Below are 21,635 nucleotides of genomic sequence, written 5' to 3'. Positions count from 1 at the left end.
GGACCGCATTTCCACTGCTTGGATTCTGCTTAATGGTGCTTATCAGATGAAAGTAGTTACCTGCTGTTCAGCAGCAAAATAATCTGATCAGCTATCAAGTGCATTGATGGGTCCCCTGTTGCTCCGGTTCTCAGTGTCTGGTCTGGGGGACCACCAAGGGTCCAAACGGTCAAGGACCCTCGCAGGTCTGTTGTTGCTGAGTTGAACTATATCACTGAGGATTTTACACTGTAGATTGGGGTCCCAGAGATCACAATGGTATCAAATCGTTGTTGTCGGGTGGAAACCTTGTAAGTCCAAAACCGTTCGTTTTGTTATCATTTTAAAAATGATTTAAAGTAGTGAAAATATACGATCTACAACAGCGTTCCCCAATTAGTTTTCCCCAAGGGCCGAATCATGTCTAGGGTACCAAGCCAAGGGCCACAACATTGCAGGGGGCGACGGTGGCGTTAGCCGCTACTCCAGTGACAGTTAATCGTCGTTGTCGGGTGAAAATCTTGTATGTCCAAAACCGTTCTTTTGCATTTGTCATTTGAATGATTTAAACTAGTGAAAACAGCCGATCTACAAGCACACAACGCCTCGCGGTTGTTGTGTGCTTGTAGATCTGCTGTTTTCACTACTTTTGTGCGATGGCCTTGTATGATTTCCAAAAGAACGTACAAATTTGGAGATACAAGCTTTCCACCCAACAAAGACGACTAGTGTTGTTGCTGCTCTTATACCACCATTATTACTGGGGTTGGTGTGGGGTTGGTGTGGGCCAGACAGTAGCCCCCCGCGGGCCGCAAATGGCCCGCGGGCCGCCTATTGGGGAACCCTGCCAAGCACAGTAGATCGGCTATTTTCACTACTTTAGTGCGACACTCTTGTATGATGAAGTATAGGTCTTTAATTTACAAAAGAACATCATACTGTATGTAGAAGCTTGGAGATAGGAGGTTTCTGCCCGACAGTGACAATATGGGAGTCTATCTATGGCCTGTTGCATTATTGCATATCGTTGCCGTCGGAGGGAAACCTCATAAATAATGTCCAAAACTGTTGCATTTCAGGATTCAAATTCAGAAGCGCCTTTTGAGCTTGGTATTCTGCTATTTTAGCAACTTTTCTGTGATCCTGTAATATGATAAAGGAAATGAATTTCATGAAAAAAGCAAACAAAGTTAACTATATTGGAGGTAAGAAAGAGCATTGCGGGTCCTTGAAAATGAAATCAAACAAAGGTCGACAAGAGCCACTCTTTTTTTTCTATCCTCCGATCCAGTGGTTCCCGAACCTTTTAGCTCAAGACCCAAAAGAGAAATTAGACGTTTACCCAGGACCTAAACAGCCAAGTTCTGAGCTTGGACTGTTAGTAGATTGCCTATTTTCACTCCTGCTAAAACATTTAAAGACAGGGTGAAATCAAAAACATGTTTTTCACACTTTTAGAGCATATCTGTAGTGAAAATATTGCCATACCTAACACTAGATGCCAAAGAAATAGAAAATAAACAATTTGTGTGTATATTTATATCAAAGGTCCCTAAATAGGCCATTCTTAATTACTTCCTGTGAACAGAAATTCAAAAAGTGATGACATAGACAGGTCCGCTTGCATATAAATGAACCTTTGATTACATTCACCTGTTTGTTTCCCATTGCTGGCTCCCATTACTCAGATTTTAAATCCCATCGCCTGAAGGGCTGGTCCCCTCTTATTGGTTCAGAAACACACAGGCTTCCTTTTCAAACTGAAACTTCAAAATAAAATACCCAAAATAGTCATTTCATTGGGTCTTTAAATGTTCTAATTTATGGAATTTCTTAGATTTTTCTTTTATTTCATTGCATTGAAAATCGTAGCTTTTTAAAAATGTTTTGAAATACAGTAACATAGCGTTTGGGAACCAGAGCTCCAATAATCTCCACCGTTTTCCATTCCTCAGCTCGTGGACCTTTACCACCATCTCCTCTGTCTAGACGCAGAGGGACCACCATCTCCTCTGTGTGGAAGTAGAGGGACCGCCATGCCGTGGGTCAAACTGTGCTGGCTGCTGGCCTCCCTGGCCTTAACATCAGGGTCTCCTCTTCTGGCCCCCTCCAACCCTAACCCTAACCCTAACCCCAACGAGCCCCTCTCTGCTCCCAGGGTCTTCCTGTCCTTCAAAGGTAAGGCTCTCTCTGGCACCGCTGGCTCACAAAGCGCGTGTGTGTGTGTGTGTGTGTGTGTGTGTGTGTGTGTGTGTGTGTGTGTGTGTGTGTGTGTGTGTGTGTGTGTGTGTGTGTGTGTGTGTGTGTGTGCAGGCACGTGCACACATAGACACCTTTTATCCGTCTGTAAACAAGTGCCCTCTCCAGACCATGCATGCAGTTTTTACCATGGTGAAAGAAATCCAAATGCCCTCTTTCCATGCCATACCTGAAGGCAGCATTCAAGAGAATTGCCTTGTCCAAACTCTCCTGAACTTGAATGCAGCATCTTATGTTGAATGAATTGCCCTCTCTGTGTAGAAATCCAAGCTGTACGCCACATCTCTAGTATTGACTTGATGATGCTTAGTTAAGTGTGATATCAAGTATTGAAAATAGCCGACCTCCAAGCTCACAATGCGTCGCGCTGCGCCGCGTTGTGAGCTTGGAGGTCGGCTATTTTCAATATTTTCACCAAGAGGCCCTTTTAGAAATGCCAGTCCCTGCCTCTCTAACATTCTCTGCACGTCCCTGGTGTGTGTGTGTGTGTGTGTGTGTGTGTGTGTGTGTGTGTGTGTGTGTGTGTGTGTGTGTGTGTGTGTGTGTGTGTGTGTGTGTGTGTGCGCGCGCGTGTGTGCGTGCGTGCGTGTGAAAGGACAGATGGATTGAGTTACGTACTGCTTTTATTTGGACTGTAGTTGTATGATTTTCCTTTCTCTCTGTGTGTATTGGGAAAGGCTAATGTGTCAGTGCCAGTTGAAAGCATTGCTTGGCATGCGCCAGGTTGGTCACTTGCCCAACAGAAATTCTGATTATCTGCCCAGGAGGAGAGGGGAGCAGAGCGATTAGACTGGGATGCCGAGAAGGGCCGACTTCCTACTATGTTCCTTCTATTCAGGGCCATGTCTTCATTTCAGTTCAAGAGACTAAAACAGTGTGCTCAAAATGGGACTTTTTACCTGGTCTTGGCTGGGCACAAACAAATTGCTCGCTCCCAGCGCGTCACTGTAGTCACTGCACTCGCTGCCACGCTATGTAAGCTTTTATATCTGCTATTTTGGAATAGCCAATGTATAAAAGGACGGTTAATAGTGGTTAAGATGTAAAGTGGTTGTTGGTGTAGATGTGGAGCTCATCATGAGACTCTCCGATCAGTCTCAGAGCAGACCCCCGGCGAGTGTCAGATCCTCTTCGCCTCGCATCACATCAATCGCATCCGTGGATCTCTGCTCCCATGCCGCCAGTTTAACGGGAATATGAAGCGTTGTGATTGTTGGCTTATAACAATCTCCCTGTGATGATTATGCAAACTTGTTTGATGCGGCTGCCATGATGTTAAGGAGTGAATGCCTTTGCGTTGGGTTGTTGTGATTGTACTGGCATTGATCTGTTAAGGAACATATAGTTTTGTTCCCCCTGCTGTTTAAAAAGACACACAGCAGGTTTGTTGTAAAAAATGTCCTAGAGTTGAGGTGTGTCCTCTGATTCAGATTTTATGAATGAGAGTTTTTACACTTTCAGAGTTAAAATAGCTGTCAGGATTTTGCTGCCTAAGTTAAAGAGTTTTAATTGGCCACAAAAATGCTCTCTCTCTCTCTCTCTCTCTCTCTCTCTCTCTCTCTCTCTCTCTCTCTCTCTCTCTCTCTCTCTCTCTCTCTCTCTCTCTCTCTCTCTCACTTTCTCTCTCATTCTCTCTTGTTCTGTTCTCTCTCTCTCTTATTCTTTCGCTCTCTTTCTCTCTCCCTCTTCATTTTGTTTTGCTTACCTGCCTGTTTTCTCTCTCTCTCTCTCTCTCTCTCTCTCTCTCTCTCTCTCTCTCTCTCTCTCTAATCGAGTTGGATTTCACAGTCTGCTGGTTTCACATTTACTCTGCACAAAGTTGCTCATTTATTTTCAACTTATTTTTTAATTGAGTTCCTTCTTGTTTCTAATTGGTTTTGGAGCTCGCTCTATGCTTCACAGATCAACTTCACATGGTCTGCACCTACAGTTTAACACAAGCTCCTAATTATGTTACTGTTGCAGTGTGGTGCAGGGAATTGCTCTAAACCCAGGCTAGATTGATTTTTTCATGGGCCAGCCACCTTAACCAAATAACCTGTCTGGATGTCACATAATCAGTGGTGGAAAAAGTACTCAAATGTTTCACTTAAGTTAAAGTATCAGTACTGCAATGTAGAAATACTCTGTAAGGGTGCCCTCACACCAAAATACCTATGAGAGTGGAATCCGCGTTCCGCCAATGCATTTCAATGAGAGTGTAGCGGTTTCATGCCAGCAGAGGATTTCTGCAAAAAAAAAAAAAAAAAAAAAAACGCTCCTTTCTCATTGAAATGCATTGGCGGAAGGCGGATTCCACTCTCATAGGTATTTTGGTGTGAGGACACCCTCAGAAGTAAAAGTCCGGAATTCAAAATGTACTTGAATAAAAGTACCAAAGTATTGGCATCAAAATGTACTGAAAGTACCAAAAGTAAAAGTGTTAAAAAATGTTTGAAAATCGCACCGTGAGGCGTTGTGTGCTTGTAGATCTGCTGTTTTCACTACTTTTGTGCGACGGCCTTGTATGATGAAGCAGAGCTTTACTTTGCGAAAGAACGTACAAATTTGAAACTTTTTTCCACGCGACAACAACGATATGGTGGTTATAAAGGCCTTTTGAAAACATAGTCCAAGCCTAAATGGGAATTGCAGACTTTGAAATGGGTCTTATAAAGTGAGTTCTACCACTTTTTCTAGTCACGTGTTCAAATACTGGATTCTGATTGGCTAAATTCCGGAGGTTATGACAAAACAACTGCCGCAAAGTTGTATGAGGACTTGTCCGAGATCAATGCACCTCAGTGTACATCCGGGGACTTCAGGAGGTAGTCGGAACACCTTTCCCCCAACCAACAAATGACGGTGGTAACGGTCCTATGTTTACTAACGTGCATGCTATAGTCGCCGATTTATTTGGATCCAATGCAATCCGCCAACTTTAAAGCCCCTTTTCTCTGAACCTATGCCTTTCTGGAAGCGAACAGCCTCTATTTACGGCCGGAACGGTACTTCTAACTGACGTTAGCTTAGCTGTAAGCTAGACGCATGGATTAGTATGGAGTTGGCGCCATCTGTTGGTGAGTAGAAGATGTTGTTTGTGGAACTATCTGCTGTCTCGCGGAAGTTTTATAGGCAATAATGATTGTAACTTAAGATCCTTGCAAGTTACAACTATGTGTTTTCTTTCATGTATACGGGAAAAAGTGGTAGAAAAGCTATTTACCACTCGGGGTCGGACATTATGCTCTCATAATGTCCTGAGTGAGGGTGTTATCGGACTCGGCTGCGCCTCGTCCGATAACACCCTCACTGCGGACATTATGAGAGCATAATGTCCTCTCACTCGGGGTAAATTGCTTACTTCACAGTGTTGCAGAGTTTGATTCTGTTACTCAACTCCTCTGTGTGTACAGAGGTCTTCTTCAAGGTTCCGTTATTGTCCCAACGTAGTAGTGTTTTTGTTTCCCATGCTTGTTTGTCTTCTCCCAGGCCACAGAGGACCACATCATGACCACAGTACGACCACACATTACCAGCTTTCTCTCATTATTTCGTTGTTGTCGCGTGGAAAACTTGTATGTCCAAAACCGTTCGTTTTCATTTTAGGTTTAAAAAAATATTTCAAATTGCTGATCTGCAAGCACACTACGTGTGCTTGTAGATCGGCTAGTTTCACTAGTCTTGTGCGACAGTATTGTATGATGAAGCAGGGCTTAATTGGAAACTTGGAGATACAAGGTTTCCGCCCGACAGTAACGATTTGCATTTTGCGGACAGTTCGACTAACAGTAAACCAAATTGTCATGCGTACACACACACACACACACACACACACACACACACACACACACACACACACACACACACACACACGCGCACACACACGCACACGACACACACACACACACACACACACACACACACACACACACACACACACACACACGCACACACACACACACACACACACACTATGCTTTTAAAAGGTCAGCTTTTTAAAGCACACAACATTATATTTGACCAAGACTAAAGCTGCATGTATTGCATAAGGGCGGCTTGATGCCAGGGGGGCTTACTTGGAATTGCCATAATATCTTTGCCGTGTAAAATCCCCACTTTTATAATGTGTCTGTTTTTGATGGAAGGGAACGGCTTTGATATATTTTATCTTAAATCTTGGTATATTATATTCTTTTTAATTCTGTGCCAAGAGAAACCCTGCTGTGGATAACTAAAAGCCTGTAAAAGGATTTAGATGCTGAAAGATGGCACACAGGAGGGAACCACATCATGCCAGACACCACATATAGGCGCTGTTACAAAACAGCAGCCATTCCATACCAAGCCGAGGGCCACAATATTGCAGGGGGCGACGGTGGCGTTCCCGCTACTCCAACGACAGTTCAGATATCGTCGTTGTCGGGTGAAAATCTTGTATGTCCAAAACCGTTTGTTTTGCATTTATCATTTTAAAAATGATTTAAACTAGTGAAAACAGCAGATCTACAAACACACAACGCCTCGCGATGTGTGCTTGTAGATCTGCTGTTTAAGTTCATAAGGTGGATAAATCCATTATGAGCCGCCAAGAGATAGACACATACACACAACAAAACAATTCATTCACAGCTGACTTGGACAATAGAGAGAAAAGCAACAGAGCAAACATTACATTGTTTCTCTAAAAAAGGTACTGCAGTGTTTGAAGGTGAGAATAGCTGTCGTGCTTATAGCACTGGCTGGGCGATATGGACCAAAATATCACCATAGTTTTGACCAAATGACTGAATATAGGGCTTACGAAAAAAAAAGCCAAATCTCAATATCCCAGATCCCAGATGATATCTAGTCTCATAACATGATATCGATAATATAACATCAACCCAGTCTGAGTGCTTAGGTCTTGATCACTGATAGACAGCCAGTGTGTTACGGTACGTTGTTAAGAACCAACCTTGTGTGATTTATTAGGCATTGCATTGTCCTTCAAGCAGTTCAAACAAATAGTGTGTCTGACTGGGAACCGGCCACTAACCAGCAAGGACTCCTATATTTACCCTTAAACAAGGCCTGTAATCAGGTACTATTTTAGGGCGTGGGGGCTCGGGGTAAGGTTGTGACCCTTCAAACGGGAGCCCAGTCACACCCCGGGGTTAACTGCCCCAGCACTGTGGGAGAATGGGAGCATATTAGCAAGTAATAGCCTGTTAGTCTAATCTCCAGTCCCATTCGAAAGTGTTTAACTTTGTTTTGCTTCATGCCGGCTAGTTCAGGGTGCAACACCTGGATTTGAGGGCTGGCTTTGGGAAGAAAGCCCGGGGAGAAATTACAAAGCCAGACGGTCCTGTGATTCGTCTGTTTTCCTCCAGCCGAAATCCTACAGCTTATTTCTTGGATCCGTTGACTGTTCCACCCGGCAGGCCCTTTGCTCTCACGTAACACTAACCCTTAAATGATTGTCACATTCGCACAAAGGCTGCAGTGTTAGCTCAAGCCCCGCTCGGCTGTGCGTTCGGGACAGATTGCATTTAGCACCATGAGTTCAGCAGTGAGCACCTTGTCCTCTCGTTTCTCCCATTATGAGAATACTTTGGCTGCCACTCGGTTTGAACTCAACTCGTCTTGTTCTATTTTTTGACTCCGCGGCAACAATAGGCCTCATCCCTTACCGTCCGATTATGGCTCTGCGGGCATGCACTTGCAAGAAGATTATATGGAGAACATGTTTGTTCTCTAGTTATTATACGGAGTCCTTTGCATGTAAAATGTCCCGAGGCTGCAATGCCAGCCTGACGGCGGGTAGCGGGTTCGAATCCCAATCCAGACAACCTTTGCTAAGTGTCACAAAAAAAAAAAGAAAATAAATCTTAAATTCATCCAATAAGACCTGAAAAATACCTAAAAATGCTCTGCTCAACCTTTTCATGTCAAGGATCCTCTAGAATTATATGTATCTGACCGCCATCTAAAAATATTTGATTACAGGGTCCCTGAGAAAGAAAGATTTGCGTTACAAATGTTTGCTTTAAAAGATAATATACATTAAAAGATTTGCATCCAGCTTGTAGCGCGGCACTCGGTGCCACGCTGTGAGCTTGTAGATCTGCTATTTTTTAATAGTTAAAGCATGAAATAATGGTTAAAGTGGTTAAAATCTAGAGAGACACAGACACGTTCCAGGTGTTGGAGAGAGAGAGAGAAACAGAGGGAGAAAGACAGAGACAGAAGAGTCCTCGTTATTGCGTTGCATGCATTGCATATTGTTGACGGATGCTGATCTTCCTCCAGATTCGACAGGGATGGGGAAGCAAAAGGTGATCTCCTAGCTCTCGTCTCTCCCAGGCCATGGCTGCCAAGGTTCTTAAACAATGGCGACACTGGAGCCAGTGCTAAGTGCATGCCTGGGCCCGGGCTGGGCTGGCCCGCCACATATGAACTCTCCCGAGATCAATGAGCTGCTGAAAGCTTATCTAAAGCTAACCTGTCTGCCAGCAGACAACATTGACTCCCACCTTCCTAGAGTGTCTCCTAGAGTGTCTCCCCAGTCAAAGGCCGCCCAGGGGATCCCACACACACACTCACACACACACACATTGTGGCTTTGTAGGCTCTTCTGTTAAATTAACCCATAAGGGTTAATGGACCCATAAGGGTCCATTTGGTTTCCATTTGTACACGCTTCAGAGTTAAACGATCACAGGAAGGATTTGTATGTATACTGTGCATACCTGGGGGGCAGACATTGTTCTAACCTAGCCTGTACCATTCCCGCAGTCATTAAAAATGTAAGCCGTCAGACAAGTCCCGCAGGCAGCCACCAGTCCCTTTCAGACACACTACTACTGTAAAACAGTGGATAAATGAGATTCAAAGGACAAAAGATTGCGGGGCAACAGACACAGTGCATTTTAGGCTTGAAATATGATATGGAATTCAGGAAATCAGGTCTCATAATAACACAAATATGATGATCAAACCAAAGCTACTGGTAATGTCCAGCCACTGGACACACCGTTTGCCGTCCAGCTCCAACGTAACGTAATTACTGCGCCATATTATCTTCAAACCACAGGCAACATGACGGTGGAATACAGTGGAATATAGTGGGGTTGCACATACAGCAAATCTGTGTAAAAAAAGTCAATTTGTTGTTCTGTGAATTCCCTGTTGCCTTAGCTATTGCTGATAGAGCATGCAGGGTCGACCATATAGGGTCGATCATAGAGGTTGTGGTTGTTTCCTTTTCTTCTTTGTTTCATTATTGTATGTATGTGTGTAGAAACTCCCTGGATTCTATCCCACTGTGCCAGCTTCATCCTCCCACTCACTGTACATCTGGTGTTATAATGTACATATATATCCCTCCTCTCTCATACAGCTACCAGCTGTGCCTGTTTGGAGCTTGAAGGACGCACATCCTTTCTGTGCTGTTGAGGAGAGCGGCTTTGTCTTAGACATGTCACTGGGTCGTATCAGCACACTTTCATAGAAATTCAGAAATTGCCGAAAACGCAAAGAGTGTTAGTTTAACCACAGTCATAATACGCCAAAATAGATCTATAAGCTCACACCGTGTAAAAGGAGAGGAGAGGAGTATAGAACCGTGGCGGATCTCACCTTGTCTAGTAGGGTTTAAGTGGTTAACTTAACTTGAGTGTAGAAAATGGTTTAATTAAATTAACACTCAGGGTAATATTTTGCTACTTTTCGGGCCATTTTCAAGCCTGCATTCAACAGTTTCACAGGAAATGCAGAGAGAGAGGATGCAAAGAAAGTAAGGAAAAGTATAAACATTTTTCAGAAATAGTGAAAATAGCAGATCTGCAAGCTCACAATGCGTTGCGACACTCAGGTTTTGCTGTGCAAAAAAAAACATTCTCCCTGCCAACAGCGGTCAGCAGAACCAGCAGTGACCTCAGATCGTACCGGAACAATTCGACTTTATAATTTCCAGTGCAACCTGAGGTCACTTCTGTTCCCATCTCCAAAGAATTCATCAGCTGAATAAATAGCCACTTTCTTTTTCCCATGCACGCACACCTGCAGCAGAACATCTCATATGAGCAGGGGTGTCACGAGGGGGGGGGGGGGGAGTGGAGCTGAGTTACTAGGGCCCAAGGCCTTAATTATTTAGCTATTGAAAAATAGCAGATATACAAGCTCAATGAGAGCTTGTAGATCTCGTGAAGAAGTCGTGAAAACTCGTGAAAATGTGTACAAATCTTCTAATATATGTATTTTTTAAGCGAACATTTGTAACTCAAATTTTGCTTCTGAACGTGCTTCTGAAAAGAACGCGTTCCCAGTCTAAATGGGTTAAACCCCCTCCCCCTAATGAAAAACATTCATGGGGGGCACAGTGAATCCTTGTACCCATGGGGCCCAGAATTCGGTGTGACACCCCTGCATATGAGCGTCTTCCTCTGCCTCCTCCAGAGGAGAGAGAGAGAGCGTGGCAAGCAGAGGCAGCCAAGCCTCGTGCTCCTGCAGGCTACAGACTGTCAAACTGGGGATTATTCAGGGGAGAGAAAATGGAAGGTGACAGCTCCAGCACTAAATATAGTGTCCTTCCTGTCTCTGGTTCTTTCTCTCCACGTCTTCCTCTCCTCCTTCTCCTCCTCCTCCTCTGCGCTCTCACACCCTCTCCAGTTGCACGTTGATAAGTGGTTGGCAGGGCGCGCGGTGGGGAGGAGAGTACCGTGTACGCCGCCCACCTCTGGAGGGTGATATGCATGTTTCTACCAGTTTTTGTGGTCACATGTTCAGATACTGGATTCTGATTGGCTTAAAAAAGTGGTAAATCAAACAACAACCTTGAGTTGGCTCATGGACCCCGCCCACTGTTGTGTTGCAGTTGTAACACAGTTGTAACACAAGTTACAACTGTGTTTTCTTTCATTTATATGGTAAAAGTGGTAGAAAAGCAATTTACCATTCGAGGGTTGTGGGTTGTTTGGCACTCGGCTTCGCCTCGTGCCACAATCCTGAAACAGTGGTAAATCAGCCAACAACCCATTCCCTCTCATGGTAAATGGCTTACTTTCGTGTAGGAAGAGGGCCGCACGGTTTCTGAAGTGACCAGAGTTTCTCTTAAGAGGAGTTGAGATGGTACATACTAGTCACTCACCTCAGGACGACAAGCCACCTCGCCCCCCACAGTGATGTGGACACATCAGGGATCTCCATATTATGGGCATTTTCACCCTGTGTCAATTATCTAATGTAATCCTGGGTGCTACTCTCTCTCTGCCAACCTGGGGAGATAAGAGCAACGGACTGAGCTCATGCTTCCTTCTATGAATGCCCTCATGCATATAAGGATGTAAAATAAGCGTCCAAGTCGCTTATTTTCACCCGACGAGGGGGGGTTTCCCCGTAGCACGGAGAAGGAACACATTATTCCAACCAGTTCCTTTCCCCTCCATCAGGCGCCCCGGCTGGCCAGGGGAAGGCAGTATATCTAGAGTCCAGGATTACTGCATGTTTTTGTGAGGGTACCTACCTAGAAGACACGGGAAGAACATGCGAACTCCACACAGAAAGGCCAACCCCACCCTGTCCCCGGCGGGAATCAAACCCAGGACCTTCTAGCTGTAAGGCAACAGCGCTACCGACTGCGCCACCATGCCCCCTAGCAAGACCATCTCAACCACTTATAACCTACATAGTATATCCTGTCGTACTACAAACCTACGAGCTCACAACACGTCACAGTACAATGGTTGGGGCCAGGGGGTCTTACATGTTGACTCTTTAAATGTAAATGTGGTCATAACTCACTGCTTGAGAGAACATATTGGGGCCTCCCTCTGAGCTTCCCTCTAAGCCAGACATATTTTAAATGCTGCTTTGAAGTGCTTCTCAAAGTGGTGTCTGGGGAACCCTGGGGGTCCTTGAAGGGATTCCAGGGGGTCCCCAGAAACCTAGATACATTGGATATTTAACCTGTTTTATGGAAAAAATATATAAAATAAAAATCTACGTTGCTATATAAATAGCAACATCTAAAATAACACAGATGCTGTCCCGGATTGAAAGGTGCAACAATGTGGTTTAACAGGTTCTAAAGAAAATCTTGAAAAAATGGCAAAGAAGAACTTGAACATCTTCCCGGCTGGCACACGATAGTTACAAATACATGTTAATTTGGGGGGGGGGGGGGGGGGGGGTCCTTGACATGAAACAGTTTGAGAACAACCGTTTTAAATTACGACTCGCCATCCTAAAATGACACCGGCGATAAATTAAAAAACGCACTTGAAGCACATAGCCTGCTGTGCGCAAACTATCAAACTGCCATCCTCCCTTTGAAGGAGAGAAGTGAAAAGTGGACAGGCCACTCTAATTTGAATACGTCTACTACTGAACAGGCAGTGAATGGCAGCCGTGACCCATGGCATAAGTCCATAATCGTGCTGGAATCTCTCCCTGAGAGGGGGATATAAAAATAAAAACACACACACACACACACACACACACACACACACACACACACACACACACACACACACACACACACACACACATCCAAATGGAGCCGTAATCACACTGCTTTTTATTAATGTAATCTGTGGCCATTATGGGTCTTTTTCAGCCGTAGTCAGATTTGGTGCAGAAACGGAAGCACATCCACTCATCTACTTAGTGGGGGAGAAACTCCTCCAGGGGACAGAAGCTGCTACTGAGAGGCAAGGAAGGCCGTTGTACTCCCACCGTTTGGATTGATTGAATATCGTAGAACAGTCAAAACAATTCAAATGTAGTGCAGCACAAGTACAGTTCAAACATCCTGCCCAAAAGGAGCACCGCATAATAGCCCTTGCGGACTTGTTTCCGTTGAGATCCTTGGTATTCAATTCATCGACATGTAACAAAAACAAACAAAAAACATTCAGTATCATCGCAAGTATAAAAAAACATTATTATGTACAGAGTAGGGGGGAAAAGGTGGGGGTGGGGGTAAGGTGATCACTTCTCGCCTGTCTATGGGAGAAGTGATAACTACCTCCGCCTCTGGCCTCCTGAAAGGTGAATTTTCAGGGCAGTTTTCAAGGAGGCCAGCGAGCTACATGTTTTAACACTAACACAGCGGGTCACGACGGGAACCTTCCCGTTCCCATGCATGTGGCCACTCTACCTCCTCCTTTCAAGATCTTCCAAGTGGGCCCTGGTCCAGAAGAAGGGTTGAGAACCGCTGGTGCAAACCTTTTAACATGCTTGCTTTTACTTGCTCCAATGAATTTATATTTTTCCTTCATGCACCATCCCGGTATATTTCCCTCTTCCCTATAGCCATATAGTACACAGCACATCCCTGCCCACCCATAAAAGAACCACATAAATCATCCACGGGTTTCCCCAGAAAGCCGTTTCCCTCGACATATAAACGCTAGTTTTTTTTTTTGCCTTAAGTTAGAGTTGGATCACACATGCCAACGATGATGATGTTTTCACATCACATGGGGGACACTTTGTCAAGCCTGATAAATAGCTGGTCCATTTCATGTCTCTGCGATGCAACGCTCTGCAGGGGTGAGAGACAGTCACTCTGTGAGGGACGTGCGTGTGTGCGTGCATGCGTACGTGCTCACGCGCGCGTGTGTGTGTGGGGCGCGCCTTGTTTCCAGGTCTCAGCCTGCAGCCTATTTTTCGATCGAAATGTTGCAGACGGGATAAAAATAGGCGTAGCTTCAGTAGTATATCACGGTCATGTCTTTCTTTCTATTTTTTTTTTGCGCATGAATCATCCAACACGATAAAATCCTCAGTGTTCTTTTAACTCCGAGGAGTGTTCAAATGGAACCAATTTGCTTCCACTCGAGCACTCTTCGGAGATAAATTAACTAAGGGTTTGACTGTGAACAGCGCTTGGTCTGGTCCATGTTGTTAATTGATTGTTTTTTTTTTAATTATCACTGGCTTCTGAACTCATGACAGAGTTCCAGCTTCTGGAGGTGTGATTTTCACACGTTAATAGAAGCAGAACTGCTGACCATCAAACTTCCACTGTCAGAATATCATCCTCAGTGTTAGTTTAACCCTTGAGGGTGGAATAACAGGCGATCAGAGGAGTCCTCAAACTGCTCCTGAGTGTTAGTGTGAGTCTACAGTACTGTATATGAATGGCTGGTGATGTGGCCCAAATCTATGCACAGCCAAATCCTGAATGTTCATTTATCTGGGTCGGAAACGGGTCCATTTTCACACTCTGGGCTAAATGAACTGTGGTCAGAGAATTACAAAGAACAAAAACATAGACTTTAGGAAAACATGAGATTTGACAAATTTCCGCTTAAGATTCAAAGTGACGAACGAGGAACCTCTTGAAACTTGAGGAATGGCTGATTGCCGAAAAGCATTAAGCCGGAGAAATAATAAGAAATGTCACTTGAGATGTTCTGGCTTGCGTTTTTATTCTTGGAGTGCCGCTATTTCCACTTACTGTAGGTGGTTTTTCTAACCAGGGCTCCAAATGGGACTCTCGTGGGTCTGTAACTCTCAGAGTTAAATGGACATTGAGGATTTGACAGTAAAAAAACAAGAACTAAAACAAATCAAATGGGGGTTTATGGCCTAAAAACTGGGGATCCTTGAAATGAAAAAATCGAACCTCTGTTCGAAGTGGAGCTGTGTGTGTGTGTGTGTGTGTGTGTGTGTGTGTGTGTGTGTGTGTGTGTGTGTGTGTGTGTGTGTGTGTGTGTGTGTGTGTGTATTGCAGTTGATGCTCAGGACAGGCTAGACTCAACAGCACCTCTCTGGTCACCCAGGGTTACTACATACAGGCTACATACAGACCCACCCACCCACCCACATACCCACATACCCACACACACGGCCACGTATAGGGGAGCTTGTGTTCCACACAGCTCCAAAAAGATTGAGAATCACTGCTTTTCTTTGTCATAGTCGCTATTGGTGGACTTGGTGTGGCTTGTGCGTGTGTGTTTTTGGGTACATGTGTGTGTGTTGGCATGCACAAGTGTGTGCAAAGCGCACGTGTGCTGCTGTATGTTCAGGTGCATGCAGAGCATACTGTATAGAGCTATATATCGTCGCTGTCGGGTGAAACCTTGTATTTCCAAAACCGTTGGGTTTTGCATTTATCATTTTAAAAATGATTTAAACTAGTGAAAACAGACGATCTACGTTGTGTGCTTGTAGATCTGCTGTTTTCACTACTTTTGTGCGACGGCCTTGTATGATGAAGCAGGGCTTTACTTTGCGAAAGAACGTACACATTTGAAACTTGGAGATACAAGGTTTCCACGTGACAACGACGATATGACAGTGCTTTGGTTTGGTTGCCATGGCAGCCTCTACCTGTCACGTCTCTCCCAAACCAAACAGGGTTCAAAAGTGATTCTCTCTCTGCCACAGGAAGGGAAGGCACAGTGCAGGTTGTTGCTGTCACGCAGAAACCTAGTCGTAAATCCATTTTTCAACTTTCAACTAATGTCCTACCGTACTTCCTCATACTACAGTGTCGTCACACAAAAGTAGGCGATCTAGAACAGTGGTTCTCAATCTTTTCAAGGTCGCGACCCCCAAAATAATCATATTTTAACTGAGGACCCCCCCCCCACACACACACACACACACCCGTGCGAGCACTAAGAGTTAGTTGAGGCAACACTGTTCACGGTTGTGAAAATAGCAGATCTACATGCTCACAAACCGCCTCGCAGCGCAAGATCTACTCACGTTGCGAGGCGTGCGTTGTGAGCATGTAGATCTGCTATTTTCACAATTTCTGCCTCTAATATTTGACAATTTGGCCAATGTTTAATTTGTCATTTTAGAGGTATTAAAAGGTCCTTAAATTGACACTTTTAGAAATGTGCATATACCCTCTAATCTGTACACTCAAACTTTATGTTGGTTTGTTTACTTTTGGATGAGAAAACAATGTTGCACATTAAGTTAATCATCTGGGGACCCCAAAATAGGTACATGTAGATCTGCTCATTTTGGAGGGAAATGATTAGGTGAATGTGAAAGTGGTGGTTGGGTCTGTCTGTGGGTTTTATGAACATTGAACCAATGGAAATTATTATTAACAAGAGCTTTGTGACCAAACAATAACTACATTATATACGTCCATTGGAACACCCATTCTTTTTCACCGTTCCCTGAAAAACAGTTTGGGACAACGCAAATTAGGTTTCTACCCGACGACGACGGAAATTGCAGCGTTGTGCCTTATTTTACAAATCTGACTCTCCCCGTTGTGTCTGGTCTGAAAAGCCCGAAATACATAAGCTAATTAAAGACAAACGTGAAGTCGCGGTTAATTATGTGCTGAAAAACCATGCGCTCGCTCTCACAAGGATCTGATATCATAAGGTAATGGCTGTCTGTTTGTGTGGGTGGTTGGTTGTGTGTGTTTGGGGGGAGGGGGGGTTGTGTGTGGTGTGTGGCTGTCTGTGCGTGCGTGTGGGTGGATGTGTGTGCGTGTGCGTGTGCGTGTGTGTGTGTGTGTGTGTGTGTGTGTGTGTGTGTGTGTGTGTGTGTGTGTGTGTGTGTGCGTGCGTGTGCGTGGTGCGTGTGTGTGTGTGTTTGTGTTTGTAGAGCAAAGAGAGAGAGAGAGAGAGAGAATGTTGTCACTGTTGGGCAGAAACCTCGTATCTCCAAGTTTAAAATGTGTGCGTTTTCGTAAAGTAAAGCCCTGCTTCATCACACGACTGTCGCACAAAACTTGTGAAAACAGCAGATCTGCAAGCACACAACGCCTCGCACCGCGAGGCGTTGTGTGCTTGCAGATCTGCTGTTTTCACTGTTTTAGATTATTTTCAAAATAATAAATGCAAAACGCACGGTGTTGGACATACAAGGTTTCCAAACCGACACACGACGTTGTGAAGGATTGGATTCCCCGCAGGACCAGGCCCCGCCCCCCCACCGTGGTCTCCAGATGTGAGTAGTGCCCAGAGGGGGCCGAGTCAGTGGCCCCGGCCCCCCGCCCCCCCGCAACGCTGAAGCCAAGGAGAAACAGGGTCAAGGGCGCCTCTCTCTCCCCTTGTTTACCCAGACACCTCTCATTTATTACCATCTGTCTGTCAGACGCACGCTGCACTTTACCTTTCGGCACTGATTCTCCACCTGTTTAATTTCAAGCACCTCCGGTTTGATGTGCAATAAGAATAGGCCACACGGACCCCCCCCCCCCCCCCCCCCCCCCCCCCCCCCCCCCATTTGACATGACTTTTAATCTAAGGGTCGATGTGGTTGTGGACCCTCGGTGGTTCCCCGGACCTTAAGGGTAAATTATTTTGCGCTCTCAGGGTTAGATTAAAGGGATAGTTCACCGCCAAAATTCATGGATATTTCTTTACGTTTTTGTCGCATTCCTAAGGCAATCATTTGAGTGTCTCCATAGGGAACAAAGCAGGCTCTTTGTGTCTCCATAGGGAACCACTGCTGGTCATCAAATTATTGGCTTATAGGAATGTGACAAAAACAAAACAATATCTATGAATTCAAGTCTCCGTGGGGTGAGTAATCGATGGAAAAAATCAAACCTCGGTTCGAAGTGAAGCAGTGAATTTTTATTCTATGTGTTCTAGAGCTATGAAATCTTTGTTCTAGATCTATACATTATGTGTTCTAGATCTATACTTTCTATGTGCTTAAGTTCTATATTTTTATGAATTCTGAATGATTTTGTCTGGAGGGCCAAATTGTCATGTGAAGCTTGACCAATCCTCAATTCTGCATGCACGGGACATGTACGGGACAGACTAGGCCACTCCTTGGGAATCTATGGGAATCCTAAAAAAAACATGTACAGGACAGACAAAGCCATTCTTTGGATGCGGCTTTCACCGCTTCAAAAATATATGTTTTTGGGTGAACCACTTGGAGTCCGAAAGGAAACAATAGTTGGTAAACGGCAGTGTGTCTGTCCCATCAGTACACAGTGTGTCTGTCCCATCAGTACACAGTGAGGAGGATGCAGGTGTATCCTACAGTACATTAGGTACGGTGCTAGTGGAGGTGAGGAGAGGCAGTCCCTCAGAGGGGATTTGGTCTTGAACACTGCAATAATATCACAACTATGGCTTTGTTCAGGCTGCAGGCAAATCCCATTTGTTTCTTCAGTCTGGCTTTAGGACTGAATGTCCACACTGTTAATTTGCTAAGTGATCCGATTGGATTTGTGTTTTCAGACATTATTGACCTAATTAATAGGCATTGGTTTCATTGGTTAGTAATGACGTAACGACATAGGCGTGAGTAATGCTTAATGATTTCAACCAGTATACTGTATATCGTCACTGTCGGGCAGAAACCTCGTATCTCCAAGTTTCAAATTTGTAAATTGTTTCGCGAAGTAAAGCACTGCTTCATCATACAAGGCCATCGCACAAAAGTAGTGATAACAGCTGATCTACGCCTCGATCAGGTGTTTTCACTAATGTAAATCATTTTAAAAATGATAAATACAAAACAAACGGTTTTGGACATACAAGGGTTCCACCCGACAACGACAATATCAGGCTTCAGTGTCAGTGTCCAGAGTAGACTGAGAGTGTGACACATCTTTAGAAATCACATTTTGAAAGATTTAACCACCTAGGAATGTTGTTAAATCTGATTAGCAAAATTCAGTTTCCGTGTTTTCTTTTTCATTTTCCCCCCTTGCTGTTCAGACTCGATCAAGCCAATTGGCTTCCCAGTCCAGTGTGAACATACTGTAGCCAACGTGACAAATATAAGCAGGCTGGCACTCCTCCCTGTGGACAGACAGGGACGTGTGTGTGTTGTTGAACTGATGGACCGGTGCTGTCTCCGCTTCTGCATGGGGAAAGAAGAAGACGGGCTCAAGAAGATATAGGGCTGAGTGGGTGAAAACGTGAAGGGAGGGATAAGGCGAGACTTTCAGAGAGGACCGTGAGAGTGCTAATGGACTGCGGGGCATCAGTGTCAGGTCCGCTATCTCGTCCAAGCCTTTCGGGAGGGAGGATAGTTGGGAGGATTGGGGGGGAAGGGGAGGTGGAGGAGGAGGAGGGGAGCGTCGGAGCGAGAACAAATTGTGTGCCTGTTTCCCATTATCGGCGTTGTGAGTGTCGGTTGAGATGGTGTAGCCTACGTCAGCTATAGGCGAGCACGCCGGCTGCCCCCACAGGTCAACTCCCAACGTAAGTGACCCCCCCAGTGCCCCTCATCCCATAATAACCTCAGCACATGCCTCCTCCTCGTTGTAGGGCTCTGATACCTCCTATAGAACCGCCACACTCACGGAATGTCATACATGTTGCCTAAGAACAAGGTTTGTCTGTGCTGATTGCTAGTAGGGCACAGAAGTATCTCCACCATTTTTTTTCAAATATAATAAAACACTAGTAAGTCGCCTCAGGGCGACATGCGACGGCACGCCAATTCTTGGCCATCTGGTCAGTGATGTATATCGGACCAGTTACCCATGGAGACCCCTAGTACCCATATATGGAGATCCATATACTGTATATGGAGATATGCTGTGAGAGCCCAAACATGCTTACTCAGTTGCCCAAAAATGTCCACTTAAACCTTCTAGTCTTAGTGAAACCGACCTGTAGCTGTACTATGCTGAAACTGTACTTTGGCTACACCAAACAGCATTGCCAAATGTATCTTTGCCCAATGTTCCCTCCAGAATAGGGATGCTGGAGTTCAAATGGTTAAAGGGTTGGACACTGGCTCATGCTCCCGTAGTTAATTTATTGGCATACCACCACCGGTAATGTTTGGACAACCTTAACTCTTCCTCACAGAGGAAGAGCTCAAAATTACTCAATAAACATTGCCAACTATGGGAGCGTGATCCAGTGTGACGTGTTCTTCTGTCCAGCACCTGGGAGTGTGTCTTTTGGACGGTTGTGCAGTGCTTTGTTAACTTTTCAATGTTATATAAAAGGTGACATGCCAACATAAGACTTTCTTTCACACACACCACGTTGGAGTCGCCTCGCGTACAATGTAAATCGCAACACGCCGTATTTTGGTGAGGTTCGACGGGGGGAAGTCCCACAGCTAATCAGTCTCAAATGACAGCTCGGTGTTGTCTCTGGCAGAAACTGAGCCGCCTCCGAATCTCAAGATAAAACGCTTCAGTCAGGTGCAGGTGCGTGGGAGAATCAGATGTCAAATTATCAGCCCTGTACTGTGGGGTGTGTGTGCGTGTGTGTGTGTGCGCGTGCGTGCGTGTGTGTGTGCAACTGTGCGTGTGTGTGTGCGTGTGTGCGTGTGCGTGTGTGTGTGTGTGTGCGCGCGTGTGCGTGCACATGCGCGTGTGTTATTACTATACTTGTGAGGACCAAATGTCCCTGCAAGAATAGTAGTTGCATTTGAGTATCTAGTCTTTTTGTTTTATCATTAAAATGATATTTTTAGAGAAAGGTTTGCAATCAGAAAAAGATTCAGGTTGGTTCAGGGTTAAGATTATAGACATTTAGAGGTTAGGTTTCGGGGTCAGGGTAAGAGTATTTGTAGGATTTCGTTGTTCTGCGATATCACACACCGATAAACTGCCGTAAGCTCACAAAGCCATGTGAGTTTGTAGATCTGCTATATTTTTCGGCTATTTTTCAGCCATTTTTAATGCAATCGTAAAAGGTTGATGTCCTCGCAAATGTAGTTACACAAACGTGTGTGTGTGTGTGTGTGTGTGTGTGTGTGTGTGTGTGTGTGTGTGTGTAGAAGCAATTAGCTGTCTATGTGATTACACTGTATAGGAGAAAGGTGTGGTGTTGGAGACTGGCCATGCTCCCGTGGGAGGCTCGCATAACCGTGTTCCTTCTATCCTGGATTTGAAAAGCTCCGTCTGCTCCCTGTGTGAGAGCTGGGTTTCATCCTCCTCCTTCCTTCCCCCTCTCCGGAGCGACCCGCTCCTCCGCGGCCCTCTTGGCGCGGCTCATGATCCCGTCTCTGATTTTCCCACCAGGTAGAATCGCATCGCTCATCTCAAACCGCGGGGCTGCAGTTGTTTTTGTCCGGAGTGCAACACCGCTAATGCATTCAGCACTGCACTCACGCCCCATAACTCCTGTCACTTTTTTTTGGTCTTTCAGTACCGCACGTACGTACGCCCCTGCCGTCTGCGGTTCGAAATCTTCCGATCTGCGGGTGACGTTATTGCACAGATCGTGTTCGATCACAACGTCCCCCAAATGCTAAAGTTATTACTAGGGCTGGGCAATACTGTATAGTATAGCATATTATATTGTGGCTGTTGAGTGTCAAAAACTGTTGCTTTTCGGTAAATGGAACGGAAAAATACCATAAAAGGTTTAAATATGGAAAGGTTTTATCCAATAGGTGTGCTGCAGTTCCGGCTCGCAGCTGCGTCGCAGGCGAGCCGAGCCAAGTGTAACGTAATCGTAATCCCAACCGGCATTGACGGTCCCAGAATACCCGGATGTGTCCCACTCCCACAC

General features: G+C 45.1%; 1 protein-coding gene across 1 annotated transcript in view; it reads left to right on the top strand.

Moving 5' to 3' along the window:
* Positions 1–2,009: 2,009 nt before the first annotated feature.
* The window catches only part of LOC308286322 (semaphorin-3F-like), a gene marked incomplete at its 3' end in the record, with an annotated part of 108,504 nt that continues 88,878 nt past the window's right edge, over positions 2,010–21,635 (top strand). The window contains exon 1 of the mRNA XM_080727320.1: positions 2,010–2,157. Within this exon, the coding sequence (XP_080583446.1) occupies positions 2,016–2,157 (142 nt within the window). The 5' untranslated portion in view covers positions 2,010–2,015. The remainder of the gene's footprint in view (positions 2,158–21,635) is intronic.

The sequence above is a fragment of the Nannobrachium achirus genome (genome assembly GCF_963921795.1).
Source record: "Nannobrachium achirus genome assembly, chromosome: 6".
Taxonomy (NCBI): Eukaryota; Metazoa; Chordata; class Actinopteri; order Myctophiformes; family Myctophidae; genus Nannobrachium; species Nannobrachium achirus.
The sequence above is the reverse complement of the archived record's forward strand: the minus strand, read 5'-3'. Positions and strand labels throughout refer to the sequence as shown.